The 15,526-nt window shown below is 35.7% G+C and overlaps 1 protein-coding gene across 11 annotated transcripts in view; it reads left to right on the top strand.

Annotated features, from left to right (window-relative positions):
- The window catches only part of LOC5577995 (axin), a 72,450-nt gene extending 58,471 nt beyond the window's left edge, over positions 1 to 13,979 (top strand). For 9 of the 11 annotated variants that reach the window (XM_021854274.1, XM_021854273.1, XM_021854270.1 and 6 more), the window contains 7 exons: positions 5,337 to 5,468; positions 5,591 to 5,702; positions 5,847 to 5,981; positions 6,049 to 6,271; positions 6,338 to 6,635; positions 6,709 to 6,948; positions 12,610 to 12,792. In XM_021854274.1, coding sequence (XP_021709966.1) covers positions 5,337 to 5,468; positions 5,591 to 5,702; positions 5,847 to 5,981; positions 6,049 to 6,271; positions 6,338 to 6,635; positions 6,709 to 6,948; positions 12,610 to 12,736 — 1,267 coding nt within the window. In that variant the 3' untranslated portion in view covers positions 12,737 to 12,792. Of the gene's footprint in view, positions 1 to 5,336; positions 5,469 to 5,590; positions 5,703 to 5,846; positions 5,982 to 6,048; positions 6,272 to 6,337; positions 6,636 to 6,708; positions 6,949 to 12,609 lie in introns of all 11 variants that reach the window. The other 2 variants (XM_021854272.1, XM_021854279.1) reach the window with 2 other exon arrangements.
- Positions 13,980 to 15,526: the final 1,547 nt, after the last annotated feature.

The following is a 15,526-nucleotide window of genomic DNA, read 5'->3' as shown; positions in this document are numbered from 1 at the left end:
AAACCAAAATTTTAAAATCGATTTTCTCCAGAAACGCAGTTTTGATTTTTTTTTTTTGGATATGTTTTAGGGGACAACTTATGTGATTTATTGCACAATGTTTCAAAATGAAAGAATTATGGACAAAAAAGTTATGATTTTTAAAAAAATTGCAGGTTTTGAAAAAAAAATCGAAATCTCGATTATTTTTTCAAATCGACGTAAGTAACTTTCATATGGTTTTGAGAAAATTAATTCAGAAGAATCACAACGTGTCTTTCAAAACTGTTTTAAAATTAATCAACTTTTTAATTTTTTTTCGCCGTGTACATCGCTTAAATTTTGCATACATTAAGCTCGCGTTCAAAAACTAGGGAGTTCCTGTTATTTCCCACAAAAAAAAATATTACAAAATGATAAGCCGATTTATTTAGTTACTTTCGACGTTTTTCTACCAGTGTAAAATCGGCTCAAGTAGTGTTTTGTTTTGATTCGTGGTTTAGTCACTTTGTCTCTCCATACAGCAGGGCGGCAAAAGTAGTGGTTAGGTTGCGAAAGTTGAGAATCTTACTTTCGTCGTTTTGTAAATCCGGAAATTAAACGTTTTAAAAGTGAAAAATCGAGTTGGTTCAGAGCGCAACGTGTAAAATTTCGTCTGCGAAACACGTAGAATCGATAAAGTAAGTTTGTATACTTTTTTGACTTGAGTCTGTTAGAATAAGTTTTCGAGAAATAGAGGAAACAATATTTTTTATGTGATTATTTGAAAGTACAGAAAAATTGCAATCGAAAAGTACTTAAGTAAATTTTTTCTAGGTTGCATCAATTTCGAGATATACTCATATTTATATAAAATTATCAAATAAAAAAAGAAAAATAGGCCCTTTTCAAGCATATTTCGTGTTTCTCCATTCCAGAAAAAAATTATTTTGATTGAGCGTATCGTAGCTAAATCGTTTATCGTTTGATCAAAACATTTATGCTTAAGTATTGAAAAAATAGTGCACGGCAAAAAATATAAACGATATTTTCAAATGAAAATTTGAAGCTAATAGTTCTTAAAAACCGCAACATTGATGTTTTTAATTTTTGGATATAGTTTGTGGTTGTTTAGGTATTGTTTAGGACTATTTGGAAAAAATATGCACGGTAAAAAATAATGACAGATTTTTTTAATAAAAAAAAAATTAAAATCGATTTTCTATGAAAATGCCATGAAAACCATGGAGAAGGAGTTCGTTTTTTTGTTTTGTTTTGTTTGTTTTGTTTGTTTTGTTTTTATATACTGCAATTTTATTTCTTAATTATATCAACTACTTTCTTGTTATCGTCACAGCTCGAAAATTGTCTAACTTCAATTTGTGTTTCAGAGATAGGGATAAACGAGTGATATTTCTGAGTGCCTTGAGCTGTTTTTGCACTTGAAAATAGTTGGTTAAGTTCTTGTGCAATGATATCATATTCCTCAGTAGTTGAATAACAAAAGAAGATTTGTGTAAGCTGCTCTTCTTTCCGATTTTGAGCCCAATCATATAGTACCTTAGCATTTTTTATTGGATGTTCACGTTCTTTGGCAAGACTGGCTCTGGTAGCCACACGTTTTAGTGTCCCTCCTATGGCATCGCATGGCCCTTTTCCATGTGATGTTGCAAAAAAATGCCATATTTGATTTTAAATTGCCAAAGAGTTGAAAAGTTCTTCCTATTTTTATACTGTGATGCAGCTCCGTCAGACATAAAATATATCTTGTTGACAGTTAATTTGTGATCCAATCGCAAAAAATCTATCATTTTAGATATGAATAAGTTGACAGATACAGAATCGTGGCGCAAATCTCGAAATTACAACAAAACTTAAATGATTGACTTTGTCATCTTGACGATAATATATTACAAACGGATGCAAAGTAGCTTGTTGAGCATTCCAATGATGGCTTTGAACTTCATCTTGAAGAATAAATGTGTAGTTTTCCGAAAAATCATAAATTACCACAAATTTACCTTCTAACAAATTGTTTTTTGTGTTATTTAAAAATGTAGCTTGCTCTTTTTTGATGAAATCATGAGGTATAATTTTCTCCAATTTACGAGTAAAATATGAAACAAATTCATCAGGCTGCTTTAAAAAAGTTTCAATATCACAACTGTCGGTTGTGACCCACTGTTCAAATTGTAATTCGTCAATGCCATTCTCTTCGATTTCTGATAACAAGCTTCGTTCAAAGGTAGTAGAATCTGAACATTTTTCACAACAACGTAAGGTGCAATCCATGTCCAAATGTATGGGTATGGGAAAAACGTGTTTGTTCATCATACCTACTAACACAGGCAAAACTGATGAAAACCCTTGTGGAGCCTGTTTAGTAGAATGCCTGTAAATATACAAAAAGATGAGTAGTACTGTTCCTTTTAATTCTACTATTGTATCCGTCGACAGATACGCGTATTTCAACCTCAACTGTAAAGCCGTCTTCAGTGTTGTGTACTTTACTTTACTTGGTTTGTGTTGATGAAAACAAAATAAAATTTTCCGGAATGGAGAAACACGAAATATGTTTGAAAAGGGCCTATTTTTCTTTTTTTATTTGAAAATTTTATATAAGTATGAGTATATCTCGAAATTGATGCAACTTAGAAAAATTTTACTTAAGTACTCTTCCAATGCATTTTCTGTACTACCAATTAAACACATAAAAAAAATTGTTTTCCTCTATGTCGCTTCTTTTTTTTAATTTGTATTATTTTATAAAATTATAACTTTTTTGTCCATAATTCTTCCATTATGAAACATTGTGCAATAAATCACATAAGTTGTCCCCTAAAACATGTCCAAAAATAATAAAAATCACGAATGCATTTTCATAGAAAATCGATTTTAATTTTTTTTTAATCTGACATTATTTTTTACCGTGCATATTTTTTTTCCAAATAGTCCTAAACAATACCTACAACAACCGCAAAATATATCCAAAAATTAAAAACATCAATGTTGCGGTTTTTTAAGAACTATTAGCATCAAATTTTCATTTGAAAATATCGTTTATATATTTTACCGTGCACTCTTTTTTCAATACTTAAGCATAAATGTTTTGATCAAACGATAAACGATTTAGCTACGATTCGCTCAATCAAAATATTTTTTTTTTTTGGAATGGAGAAACACGAAATATGCTTGAAAAGGGCCTATTTTTTTTTTTTATTTGATAATTTTATATAAATATGAGTATATCTCGAAATTGATGCAACCTAGAAAAAATTTACTTAAGTGCTTATCGATTGCAATTTTTCTGTACTTTCAAATATTCACATAAAAAATTATTGTTTTCCTCTATTTCGATTTTTTTTCAAAATCTGTATTTTTTTTAAAAATCATAACTTTTTTGTCCATAATTCTTCCATTTTGAAACATTGTGCAATAAATTACATAAGTTGTCCCCTAAAACATATCCAAAAATAAAAAATGCAAATATTCAGGCGATTAAAAAAATACAAAAATAATCGGGTTTGCGAAACGGCGTGGAACCGCTCTATGGGAGTTCTATAATAATTGCTCTTAAAATCGCTAAGAGATTTAGCAATGCTCTGATAGATTATATCAAAAGTGATCGCACGTTCATATACCGCTAGCACCATTACACTCGTGCTATAGATAACACGATGCGACTGGTTTTAGTTTAATCCATTACTTCATCCAAAGATTCTTTAATAATCCTCTGATAATTCTATATGGATGATCTAGATACTTCTCAAGAAGTACTTCCACAAATGCTTACGGACATTTGTCCCAGAACATATACAGGGTTGGCTGTAAATATTTTTATGGAACCATCCATTGATTCATTCAGATATGTCACGATGACCATGAACAGCCTCATCGTGTCATCCATCATTCATAAGAATAAATACGACGTTGATCGATTTTTATGTATATCGAACAGATGATAAATAGTTTACTTTATTTTTCAAACTTTCAGCTGATATCAGATATCTTTTCTTCTACTGATTTAATATGATTTGAAAAATGAGTGTAGATTTGTTATTATTGTCCTTTATAAGCTTTTTTGTGAAGATTTTTATTGTATATTTTGAAAACAAATACTGGTATCCTAGTTATTGATTGCAATTGAAAGATTAAATTACGATTAATTTTGAATTTACCTATATTTTTCCAAATAAACGGTAATCGAATATCGGTTTTGGGGTAGCTTTGACAATGGGTATTTAAACACATATAAATCCACAACCAAACTACTGATTGACATCATTACAGTTGGAACTGAATTAGAAAACCTCCTACGAATCTTCTCCAATAAAGTGATGCATTCTGCCCCGTATATAGAATTTTTCACGCAAATTTGTGTTTAGAAGAAGCTTTATTTTCCAAAAATCTACTGTATGTAATTAGGATATTACATCGCTCAACACCATGTAGGGTGGACTCAAATCTACTGGGTTCGTATATGGAAACACATATTACATGTTGTTTGGCCTTTATTTCCACACATTTTCCCCAGGTCCCCTATACCATAATTTGTACAAATAAGAAAGTTGTCTATTTCATTTCTATGAAAATGTGGACCCCCTTATTTTTAAACAGCATCAATCAAAGAGCATTTGGTTTTAATCTAAAGCTTCAAATGCATCTTCCCCCCTGCCTGCTCACTAGACCACTGTGCAGTATTGTACGGAATACAACAGCACGACTACTGAAGCTGATTAAAGAAGGAAAACAAAAAAAACTTGCTACAGAAATTGTCCAACTGTTGCTGAACATTTTCCTTGAAATTATCCCTTTTTAATTTTACATCTACGAATGGTTAAAATCCTACTGAATTAGCTACCCACTTGTGTCTAAAATAGTTTAAGTTACTCTAAGCTTGATTTGTTTACTATGTTTTTAATTCAATAATCTTTATTTTTCTTTCTTTTTTTCATTTTCATCCTCATTTGCCTACAACGTTGAAACGTTTGTGATTGTATGCGTGCCGTATGATTTCTATTTTCCTTCCATTATCCTTTCAAAACTCGAACATAAAAAAATCCCAACGCATGCGCTTGCTATGGATGTGTTTTGCGTTTCCCGTCTATCCATTCGTTGAAATCCCTCGCACTGATCGATCCTTCCCATTCCATTCGTTGTCACCCTTCCTGATGCTTCTTGCTTTCGTGCGCACGTGTGTTCCTTTGTGTGTGTGCGTTGGTTTTGCACATGGCCGCATGGGAATGGGTTCGTCGTTGCACCGCATGCACATTACACCGCATCTTCGGCACTCTTCCATCATCATCATATGGGCAACCACCCTAAACAACCTCTAATGGGGTTTCGGCACATCTTGGAACTGCGCGCGCTGCATGTAGACCGCACGGATTCTCCGTTTACACCAAGTATGCATCCTACAATCCGGTCTCGCGTCGAGACTCGGAACTGGCCAGTCTCAGCTCGGGGCGGACCGATTCCGATAAGGTGTCCCTCCCGACTAGCACATCCGCGTAAGTACCACTTTTTCCGTGTTGTGTATTACGCATTAGGAATTGACTTTGAGTGATGCCGAACGGAATATTGAGATTTATGAGGAACGTTAAATTAAACACTTTTGTTTTATCCTTTACAGTGACGGACGACCTCACTCTCAGAGTAAGCATCACTACCGGCATCACACATCGATCGAGCGAAGACTGATGAACGAAAATGCCATTGCCAATGAGGAACCGGATGCGTTTGCTGTAAGTTGACATATGCTGTTATTGGCTATAATTTAAAAATATAGTGCCGGTTCTCGATTTTCTTCTTTTTCTTAATATGCTTGTTAACTTGGCTACCGTTTTGAAATAATGACATAGAAAACCTTTTCTCCTCCCTATTTCCAGATCATTCCTCGAACTCACCGGCAATTTCAGAAACCTTTACCTCCGGACCAATTTGTGTCTGTTCTCACCAGTAAGCTGAAGATGGTCCAGCAGGAACGGGAGAACAAAGAACTGCTCAGTAAAAAGCTCCAAGAGGTTTGTAGTAAAACTGAGGCTTTCTAAAAGTATTGATCTAATGCTCACCTCGCCTACAATTTCCCAGATTGAACAATCCGACAAATCGCAAAGCAATAAATTCTTCGCCGATGCCATCCGACAGAAGCTGCAAGTGGAAGACGACAGCGATCAGGACATCCTCGACAAGCACGTTTCGAGGGTGTGGTCAGACCTGACGCCCAGTCGATCGCCCGGCACGATGTCCCCTTGCCCGAACATCAGCCGGGCAAGGCGACACGAGGTGGGCGGCTTCGGTGGTGGTTCAATGAGTAAGTATCAAATCAGTGCTTCCGTAACTCTAGGATAACTGTATAATCATCTTTTCACTATTCCAGGCGCACAATCTTCTATGCGACACTCGAAATCGATGCCCGAGGGACACCCAATGGGTTTGATGGGGCCCCCGGCGCAACCTCGGAGACTCAACAACAAGTGGCCTTCAGTGTACACCGACAGCGGGATCAGTTTACTCTCTACGGATACGCTTACCAAGTCCAGCAATGCGGACATGCAAAGTGCTAGCACAAGCAGTTCTCGGCCCCTGTCGCGGACCATGCATGCCGATATGTCCCTCACGAATACTGCCACCCTGCTACAGGAATCCAGTCGGCGGTTGGATGATGAACCGCGGAGGTTAGTGGCAATGTCCAAAAAAGTTCTAACGAAAGTCCTTCTAACGACCCAATTTTCGCTTGTTTCTCTCCAGATCCAAGCGGTATCAGCATCCGCTGCCGCCGCCCCCGTTGCCACCACCTGCCGCATCGCTTCCCCTCGTGCCACCACCAATACCTGCCAAACCGTCGAGCACCAGCGCCGCTTCCGAGTTCACCGTCGTCGTGTACTCGTTCTGCGACGAGGAGGTGCCCTACCGGATAAAGATCCCCGGATCGCAGCCGCCGACGCTCAAACAGTTCAAGGACTACCTCCCGAAGAAGGGCAACTATCGGTGAGTGAAATTTTAAGTTTTACTATAGTTATTTCAAACGACAAAGGCATCATGTCAAATATCGTCACTCTAAGTGACTTACAACCCAAATTACTATCGTAATATCAAATGTGTTACCAGGCCTGATGTACCTCTTAGAAACACGGGCCCAATCTCGAAAACAATATTATGTAATTGATCCATTTTATGTGCACAAATAAATCCTAAATCCTAAATGTCTGTCTGTACAATTTGGTTAAAAATGCTATTAAGTTTGCCAGTGTTGTGCGATAGCCTTGCTGAGTATTAATTTTTTTATACAACTTTGGTGACCTGTACCCAAAAATTATGACGTTCAGGAAAATTTCTGAGAACTGCATGAGATTCAGCAACCCCAAATCTACTAGAGACACATGGTTTGATTCTTGAGACATGCAAAGATGTCATTAATAGAGAAAACGTAGTAGTTACACACAATTGGCAAAAACTTTTTACATATTTTGCAATGGATTATTAAATTCTCACTTAAATTATGATATCTTGGCGTTTTTGCATTGGTCCTACAGATGTATAGCGTTACTGGGTACATTTTAAATTATATAGATTTCTCCCGGGTTGGAGTGAAATATATTTGGTCACTTTAGATAAGTGCCCTAGTCAGGCCCTGGGGGTCCCCAGGGGGAAAATGGCTCGTGTCCCCCTAGGAATTAATAATAAGAACAAAAAAAATATTTTGAAATAATTTTATTTAGATAATTAATTTGAACTTTCAAGTCAACATTCGAATACTTAAGTAGATTTTTTTCCGTAATATCTGAATCTCACAGTATGGCTTGAATATATTATAAAAAAACATAACTGTTAATCCAAATTTAGTTTTTAAAAATTAATGGTATTAAAAATGCGCTTCTCGTCTTTGTACAGTAGGAATAATTTGATAGAACTCTATCAATTTCAAAAGAATCCATCAAAGATGATCAGTTCGTTTATTCTCTGGATACCTTTGATGTTGCGATAATGATGAATGCCAGAAACTTTCCTGGATATGAGATATTCTGAGAAGAATAGGGGTTTTTTTGTAAGTGGTATTCAGCGAAAAGTACAATTGTACTGTTTGCAGCAAAATTGTTGAATTATTGATACAACATTTGCTCTCGTAATTTCACAAAAAAAATCACTCGATACAAATTATACAGAAGCCAAAAATCTCCTGCGAATTATGTTATTTTTTCACGATAGATATAAAAATTACCTACAGAACTATTGGAAAACTTGAAAACAGTCGAATTTCTTTCGAATTCTCAATGTAAACAGCTTAAAACCAACCAAAATGCCACTTAAAACCTTTTGCATTCAAAATTCATATTCAATACGTTAGCTTGTGGAATCCTAAAACGTACTGAATTATTTATTAAAGGGCCCCCCGAAGACCAAATTCGGCACTGGCCCTAATCACATCTACATTAGGGCGTGAAACTCAGAGGAAAACAAATGCCCTCTGTCTCGAAAAACACCCAGAATCTAGGTGTAAATATATCAGATTGGGTAATATTTCCATATGCATTTTGATGAGTCTGGAAAGTGTGTGCAAGTTTCTCGAGGAAAAACAAAAACAAACTGTGTATGACGAGCGTATGTGAATGTTTGAATTTATCGAGAGAACCCCCCAAAACTAGTTCGAGGGTTCAAAAGTTTCATCAGAGATCTTTGCAAGAATTTACCAGGTATTTCCTTTAATACCGTAAAATGGTGTAACTCTTAGTTTTTATTTTAACATAATCTGATTATTTCTGCATTCTGCCTTGAAGATTTTTATTTTAAACTAGTTGTCGCAGCAAGCGTTGTATTGCCCAGTAGGCTATGCAAAAATTCCTATAAAAAAAAACAATTTGTGTTCATCATTATCGTTACTTTTCCATGAATGTTCAACAAAGGACCAATGCACGAGTTCTTTATTATTTATTCTTTATTCTTTATTCTTTAATACATCAACAGGCAATCAACAGTCCCAATGATGTCAACTTAATTCTAGTCTTAATACTAACAAAAGGTCAACATTAAACTTAAAGTGAACACAAGTCAATACTACACAAAACATTCAACTATCACCAGCGGCGTTTGCAAAAAAAACTTGAAAAACGTCGGCGGAGGGTGCGTCGGGGAGTGTCAAAGTCAAATTCTGAGGCTATCCGATTAAATGTTCTTTGCAGACCATTAATAGCTCCGTGCATGCTATAATTGGTTCGTCTCAAAGGTAAGCGGAGCATGAGGTTGTTACGCAGTGGACGGGGTGCAACGTTTATGTTGATTTGCTCCAAAATAGTGGGGCAATCAAGTCGACCTTGAAGAGAGTCAGCGATAAATAAAGCTCTGGCAGTATTGCGTCTAACGTGCAAGGGTTCAAGATCGATCAATCGGCAACGGTTCTCGTATCTGGGGAGGCGGAAAGGGTCTCTCCACGGTAGCCTACGGAGGGCGAAGCGTAAGAATCGCCGTTGCACAGACTCAATACGCTCGACTCCATTGGAGTAGTTTGGACTCCAAACCTCCGAGCAGTATTCTAGAATAGAACGTGACAAGGAACAGTACAGTGATTTAAGACAATACGCATCAGTAAAGTTTTTAGCTATCCTAAAAATGCATCCTAGAACACGTGACGCCTTACCAACCACGTAAGACACATGTTGATTAAAAGTTAAGGTCGTGTCTAAGACCACTCCCAAATCCTTCACGTGGTCGACACGTTCGATTTCAGCACCCATGAGCTGATAACTGAAATGGATTGGACTTCTCTTTCTGGAAAAAGTGATCACAGAGCACTTCGTGGGATTAAAAATCATGCGATTGATAGTACACCAATCTACAAGTTCACTGAGTTCACTAATTTGACGTTTGAGCGGTGCCAAATTCACTCGTTGCCATGGTCACGTAAATAACACGGCACCGCTCAAACGTCAAATAATGAACTCGTGCGTTGGTCCATGGATCAAACACATGAACACATGAACACGTTGAAGATAGTTTCTCCCTTTATCCAGTGGCTTACACAATTGTTTACTCATTTACTTGCATATTTCAAGGAATCGTGTAACTTTTGAGCAATAGCACACTAAAATCAATTTCGTCATTATGCGCCTTGCCCAGCTTAAACCCAAGTTAATGAGTAGTTATAAGTTAACGTGAACAATCCAAAACTGTCAGATTCCCCAAAAGTGTCAATTTCCCAAAAATGTCAAAATCATGTTGGCCACGGTTCATATATATGGGGAGGGCTTGGAGGGCCCTTGGAACTATAAGGACTGAGATTTATAACTTGGGAATTGCAAGCTGCAATGTCAACATTGCTGCCAAAACGAAAGACGACCTACTTAGCTTTTAGTGAATTACTTAAAGTACCGTTTTGCTTCGAAATCCGGACACCTAAGCACTTGAAATATTTGAAATTGATGTTATCAATGAAATTTGTAGAATATTTAAAATATTTTTTCCATCGACATTTCAATACATGTGTTTTGTTCCTTTCAGTAAACAAAAAAATAACTATTTGAAGTGAAAATGTTCAAATTTAATTGAAATTCTGGACATGCCTTGCTTCCAAATCCGGACAAATTGTTGAGGCTGCTTCAAATTCCGGACGTTTTTGTTTCGAAAGCCGGACACACGAATTTTATCTATTTTTAACTGTTTTATTATGATTTTAAATGAAATTTAAGAAAATCATGTATGTTCAATAATGAGTTTCAACATTTAGTTCAATGAAACTAATATAAATAATCGTTACCTTCTCTAAAAGATATGGATAAATCATGACGCATTTGCAGCTAGTTGCATAGCAGATCAAACTACTCCGATTTGTCATGAGACTTGGAACCGACATATTTCCACGATTAAAAATAGTTGAATAAAATATAATCATTGATCATTTAAGTAAACTGTACTTACTTTTTCAATCATATACCAGCTATCATAGAAAAACAATCGCATGAGGGTTTAGGAATGGAATATTGCGAACATTTCACTGATATCAAGCGGGTTCGGGATGGCGATTAACGGCGAGAGAACAGATTCACATATTTTTTACAAATGCAACTTGAATATTCACCACGTCCATTCGTGTTTCCTCTTCTCTATAATTTTCACCATATATTTTATCACTTAATAAGAGCTAACAAAAGGATTTAAGCATTTCCGGCATTCGAAGCCTCGTGATTCAGTGCTTCGAAATCCGGACACGAAGATTTTTGGATCAAAACAACAGTTTTATAAGTTTTTCTTTATAGTTCACTGTATTCCAATGTGTATCAAGGCCGAATCCTGCCTTCGGCTTATAAATATTCACTTGAATTTGCTCCATGAAACAAAACGATCAAAAACTGTTAAACTAATTGTTCTTAAAAAGCGAACTAAAAACTATTTCTTAGAGACTCAATTGTTACCAGCCCTGAATTATAATATCATGCTTCGTGCACATTATTAACTCTCAAAATCTAGGGACGAATCTTGAATTTTCAAATGGTCAAAATTTGGAAATGATTAGATCAATTGAGTTGAAATAAATTTTGAAGTAAATGCGGTTAAATAATCTTACAATCATTGAGCAGCACATCCCATGTGACACCTCTTGCTTTTGTCAAAGAGAAAAACGTGGATAAGATCCATTGTTTTTGCCAAACCTAGCATCGGCTCACTATGCTTCAGCTACTTTGGAGATGCTCAAGAAGGAATAAGTCGAATTTGTAGAAAAATGATCGAATCCATCAAATTGCTCAGAACCACGCCTCATTGAAACATATTGGGCAATAATCAAACGGCATCTTAAGAACATTAATGAATGTTTGCACTTTACTGGCAGAAAAACGTGGACTTGATTTTTTTCAGATTTAAATTCGCATATATTTTTCAACTAAACGTTTAATTCGTAAAGGATTATTGAACAGAATGCTAGTTTTGCAATTTTCCGGATTATGTTTCCATGAAATCGTATTCAAACTTCTTCCAACCAACATACTTTCTACATCCTGAAAAACGTACTAAAATCTGCATGAACTGCATTAATTGAAAATCCCGAAAAAATCTTCTAGTTTAAGGTCCGAAGAATTTGGCAATATAAGTCTGCTTGTATTTATTCTCTAAGGAATGTTTATTAAATATATTTTTTTTGTTTTTTATTCCCTCTCTGTTTTATTTATTTTTCTTATTGGTTCCTTTTTGGTTCCTACTTGTTCTTTTTTCCAGACATGTGGTGTTTGATTGGTCTTTTTTCGTTTCTTTTTTGATCCCTATTTGGTGGCTTCTTTAAGGCCGCACGGGACGTCATCATAATCACCCTATCCATTTCAAAAAGCAAATCCCAAGAACCACTCCATATATCGATGCGAAAAATGTATCACTATGATTCTATATATGTACTGCACAACCCAATACATTTTCAGCTTCCTCGGCTCACTAAAACTCGAGATTTGCTTCCACAAAGTTTTGATGATAATTGTTCGAGTGAGACAAAAGATAGAAAAAATAACACGGTCTCCCGTGTCACCTTAAAACATATGGTCTCTAAATTCGTATTTCCAGAGACTAAATCGTTACCAGCCCCAAAAAATTGATAATTTATACAGTTTATGTACATTATTGATCTTATTCTTTCTGAACAAATGTTAACGACATGTTCTTTTTATTTCGCAGATTTTTCTTCAAAACGCGGTGCGACGATCTGGACAGCCCGGTGATCCAAGAAGAGATCAACAACGACGGTGAAATGTTGCCCCTGTTTGAGGGCAAAGTGATGGGAACGGTGAAACCGTTAGACTGAATCCACATCCACCATAACCCTAGCTGGCACGCTATGTCGATCAACGTGGGATCAACCGAACAACAAACTTCAAGGGAGTTTGTTCGCTGTTTGGTGCTGAACAGGAAACATATGACCACCTGCTGCAATTTTCCGTCGAAACTTCCGTTAATGCAAGCTTGTTTCTACTAAATTTCTAACGAAACTGCCAAAAATCTGTCGGCTTACATCGTAACGTATTTGCAGATTAGCAGGCAACGTGATTTCTTCGCGAACTGTAACAATCTCTTAATCTTACATTTAGGAACAGAAAACGTAATTTTGATTTTGTTTTATCAAATCGAGAACTCTTATTTTGGCATTGCCAGACTTAGGGCATCTTCGTCAATGTTACAAATGGCAAGTTTTATAGGTTTTTGAAACTCGCCATACAATTTGTAACTGTGCTGAAGGTGGTCTTAAGTTCCAAAAGAAAAAATTGTTATACCTTAGATTCATTATCTATCATTCAGCGGTGGCACCAAAATCGCAACTTTAAAAGTGCCTTTTACAAAACGTGCGAACACGACTTAACATATTAACCATGTGTTAACTCGTGTCCGGGAAATAACGAAAGTGTTCACAAATGTAGAACGATAAAGAGGAATGAATAATTGTAAATAAGCTAGAATTTCTCTCCCAAAATATGTTTGTTGCGACATCAATCGAACCTTTATTCGAGCGATTGCCATACGGGAACAGATTCAACAGAAATAGCAATATTAGGAACACCGTTAGCGACAACACCTTAGAAGCGCGAAACGTCGGAGAGAATTGAAGTCTTGACAGTATTTTTTTCTGTAGTTTAGCTATGTTAGATATTGTTTTAGGTGCCGAACGAAAAAAAAAACGTTTCAGTGTTGTTCTCCTCAAGACGAAAATAGTGTAAACATTTTATTTATTGAACCAACTATTTCTTCCCAATCAAATAAGAATATATTTGAAATACGTCGACAATTATTGCTTTGTAGAATTTGTGTACAGGAAATAATCTTGCCGTCTCTGGAGGCAAGATGTTAGATATTTTAATGCTTCCAACCATCTTTCGTTTGTTTCACTTGCAATTACCTAGAATCGATTATATAACTGAAAGTTTACATTTAGCAACACAATTTCGAAATTACTGATTTACGAAGACAACAAAAAATCGAAACCCCATAGCTGCATATGAAATTCGATCGCTAGGATAAAACCCATATATATTTATACATGTAAAAAAAGAAAATCTGTTGATCTTGCAGTTCGACAAGCAAACGACAAAAATACCCGAAAATGAATGAAACATTTATTTAGAGACGTATATATAACAAACAAAAATGAATCAAAACGAAAATTTAAATATAATTTAAATAATTTGAACAATATTGAATTGTTATGTTGAAAATATCACCTCTCGTAAGTTTATGGGTTTCAGTGTTTGGGTCTGTTCACACATTTCATGACGCCGAAGGGGGTGGGTGGGTGTCCTCAAAATGTTACAGCGCATACATGATTTGTAGAGCATTCATACAAACATTGTTACGAAAGGGTGGGGGTGTCAAAAATGGTAATTTTCGAAGTTAATGAACCCTTTGTACTTTTTTTGCGTATTCATCTTTAAACCTTAATCTACCATTGATTCGGTCTTAACCGACTCTAGTCACCTTTGTAGCCAACTGATTACTCATGCTGATTTGGATTCTGATCATGTCCCTGTTACATTTCAAATACCCCAAGAAGCGATTCTCAATCCTATCAGCTCCACTTTCAAATATTTTCTCGAGCCGACTGGAATATACATGAAACATATATCGTTTGTAATCTTGATGTTAACATTTCTTTACAAACAAAACTTGATATTGACAATGCTCTTGAAACTTCAACAAATTCCATTGTTGAAGCCAGGGGTATTGAAAGTGAAGTGAAATTTGAATTCGTGATTATAGTCGATGATCTTAAACTCTTGATCTGTCTTAAAAACGTGAGGAGAAGGCAATTTCGACGCACTCGCGATACTGTTATAAAAATTGTATGGCTGGACCTGCAGAAACAAATAAAAAAAAAGATTTTAACAACTAAGAAACAAAAGTTTATCAATTGGACCCTGGCTCTAAGCCCTTTTGAAAATACAGTAGGATTCCGTTTTTGGCAACAAAGTCGAAATTTTCAGTTGCCAAAAACGGAACCGTGCCAAAATCGGATCCCTTATTTTAAATTTTATTTTTCAACTATTGGCTTTGAAAACATCATTAGAATGTTATTACAACATCCTTTTGGAACCATATGGCATCAAGCCTTCAGAACGGTTCACTTCGAAACAGTTTTACGTAATATTGTACTATGCTATGAATCTATACTGCCCATAACTGCAAAACAGTCACATTCGACATTTTTGACAAAATGGAGTTAATACCATGGAGAGTCATCAAATGATAAATACTTTCGATCAACTTAGTGAAATCTGTGAGATTGTTCTAGAAAATTCGAAAAAATACCAAGTTGTTTTGTCACATTGGTAATTATAACCGCATAACAGTCACATTGAGTTTATAAATGAGCCTCGTAATGTGATAGCAATGAAATTTCTATCAGAATTATTTTCTGACAATTCACCTAGTATGCGATATGATTTGTACAAAATTTCAGCCTCAAATAAGCACTTTTGAGTTCCTGGTAATTTTTAGAAGTTTTAATTTCTTCCCATACTGCCATAAAATGCACACTTGGTATTCCATTTACTCAATGCCTACTTTTGTCGAATGTTACAAATATGCAGTTATGGGCAGTATAGTG

This window comes from Aedes aegypti, chromosome 3 (assembly GCF_002204515.2).
Source record: "Aedes aegypti strain LVP_AGWG chromosome 3, AaegL5.0 Primary Assembly, whole genome shotgun sequence".
NCBI lineage: Eukaryota > Metazoa > Arthropoda > Insecta > Diptera > Culicidae > Aedes > Aedes aegypti.
Note: the sequence above shows the minus strand (reverse complement) of the source record. Positions and strands in the feature narration are given on the sequence as shown.